The 2500-nt window shown below is 43.6% G+C and overlaps 1 protein-coding gene across 2 annotated transcripts in view; it reads right to left on the reverse strand.

Moving 5' to 3' along the window:
- LOC138962139 (dynein axonemal heavy chain 5-like) overlaps positions 1 to 2500 on the reverse strand; it is a 116093-nt gene that overhangs the window by 98224 nt on the left and 15369 nt on the right. For both annotated transcript variants that reach the window (XM_070333859.1, XM_070333867.1), the window contains exons 15-16: positions 1818 to 1974; positions 1224 to 1454 (exon numbers count right to left, since the gene is read on the reverse strand). In XM_070333859.1, the coding sequence (XP_070189960.1) occupies positions 1224 to 1454; positions 1818 to 1974 (388 nt within the window). The remainder of the gene's footprint in view (positions 1 to 1223; positions 1455 to 1817; positions 1975 to 2500) is intronic.

Here is a 2500-nt window from a genome sequence, read left to right on the forward strand (position 1 = left end):
AAAAAAAATAATGTCCTACTTATTGACCTATTCGATCTCCTTGTGATCTTCAACTTTAAACAGGATTAATTAGACTTGGGTCATCTCTAGATGTCATCAAACCCAGAAAGTGTGTACCGCCATAAATGTTTTGTGTGGCGGTTTTTACCTGCAAATGCGACGCACTTAATGTGTGGTTTGACTTGCTGTAGCTGCTTGCCGTGGAAACAAATCATGGGAGTTGGGAGACGAACCTAGCAACGCAATGTTGTTGTTGCTACTATAGCGAGTTGAATGTTTACATTAGATTACTTGAAAACGGAAGTGTACCGTTAGTGATTTTCATTAAAAAAAAAAACAAGAAGGGCAAAGCCCATACGACTCACATGCTTTACACATTTTTCCTACCAAAATACATGTGACCTTGACCCAAGGTCAAGGTCATCCAAGGTCTTGCAACATAAAGCTGTTAATTCAAGACATAGGAAGTACAATGGTGCTTATTGGCTCTTTCTACCATGAGATATGGTCACTTTTAGTGGTTCACTACCTTATTTTGGTCACATTTCATAAGGGTCAAAGTGACCTTGACCTTGATCATATGTGACCAAATGTGTCTCATGATGAAAGCATAACATGTGCCCCACATAATTTTTAAGTTTGAAACAGTTATCTTCCATAGTTCAGGGTCAAGGTCACTTCAAAATATGTATACAATCCAACTTTGAAGAGCTCCTGTGACCTTGACCTTGAAGCAAGGTAAACCAAACTGGTATCAAAAGATGGGGCTTACTTTGCCCTATATATCATATATAGGTGAGGTATTCAATCTCAAAAACTTCAGAGAAAATGTGAAAAATGTGAAAAATAGCTGTTTTGTAGACAACATTTATGGCCCCTGCGACCTTGACCTTGAAGCAAGGTCAAGATGCTATGTATGTTTTTTGGGGCCTTGTCATCATACACCATCTTGCCAAATTTGGTACTGATAGAATGAATAGTGTCCAAGAAATATCCAACGTTAAAGTTTTCCGGACGGACGTCCGGCCGGACGGACGGACGGACGGACGGACGACTCGGGTGAGTACATAGACTCACTTTTGCTTCGCATGTGAGTCAAAAAGCGCTTCCGGTTAACATCGCTTGAGGTACGATCATCGTCGAGGAAACTCATTACGTTTAATGAGACTTCACCGAAACATAGCTCTGAGAGAGAATATAGGGGGGTGTACTGACGAACTTACCATACTGAGCCATCATGCTGGCAGTGATACGTTTACGGATGCCCTCTAACGTGTTGCGGATGCAACGCTGCAGAGCATCCAGATTCCTCTGGCTGAAGTGATTGAGTAGATCATAGGCAGCCTCTTCCATTTTGGTGACAGCTTTGCTCCTGGCTGCGGCACTCTCAGTGTCCATCGATGACATGGCTTTCTTCATTTGACTGATGGCCTTTAGTCTCTCATCCATTTCACCTGGAGGAAACATAAACCTTATTAACTTGTCACAATTTCAGCTTCATGTTTGGCCAAATGCACTCGCGAATGTGTGAGGCTGTTGTAAATTGTCTTCACTCTTACAGCTAGGATTGCATTCACTTTTGCCCAATACAGTGGAAGCCGTTGTGTGCTTTTCAGTGTGCACGCGTGCGCACAGACAGACAGACAGACAGACAGACAGACTGGCAGACAGACAGATACACACACACGCACGCACGCACGTTCACAATCACACACACACACACACACACACACACACACACACACACATACATACACACAGAAACAAGCACCGTCACAGATGCTGCCAAAGGTATCCAGCAGTAAGCAAAATCTCACTTTCGGGTTCTACGACGTTTTCTTCCTCATCTGGTTGTACTTCCATCTGATTTCGTGGCTTGTGATGATTGCACAGCATGGTGATCAGCTCGTTCACTGCCTCCTCCACACTGATGCTCTTCGATTCCAGCAACCAGGCACCCTTACTGCACAGGGTCTGAAAAGTAGTCAATCGAACTTGATATTTGCGTCAACAGGAGAAGTGTGTGAAACGTGTGAGCAACAACACTGAACTCGTCATTATGGCAAGGAGCCAGGAACTACGACTCGCATCCAAAAAGGTGTCTACGGCCATCGCCACCGCCACAATGACCAGCAACACTACATACTTCGTGATCACAAGAATTAAGCCAGTTATCTCTTTCCTCTCGCCTCTCTGTTGGTCAGAGAGGTGTCTATCATCATACCCACCACAAACAACGACACCACAAATAGCGTACTACCAAGAAACCAAAACTCCCGTCTAACTTTCGTGGTGTCCAGAAAGGTGTCCCCAACCATCACTCAGACCTGGGAACCTCTGTTTTGCACTTGGATTATTCTCAAGCAAACTTGGTGTATTTTCCAAAAAATGAGCGTACTCCACACAGCAATTGAACTTTCATGATTCAAACATGTTTCACAAACGTCCGTCGCACCGTTAATTAAGTTTACCAATATATTTAAAACAACGGCTTCTTTCG

This window comes from Littorina saxatilis, linkage group LG1 (assembly GCF_037325665.1).
Source record: "Littorina saxatilis isolate snail1 linkage group LG1, US_GU_Lsax_2.0, whole genome shotgun sequence".
Classification (NCBI taxonomy): Eukaryota; Metazoa; Mollusca; class Gastropoda; order Littorinimorpha; family Littorinidae; genus Littorina; species Littorina saxatilis.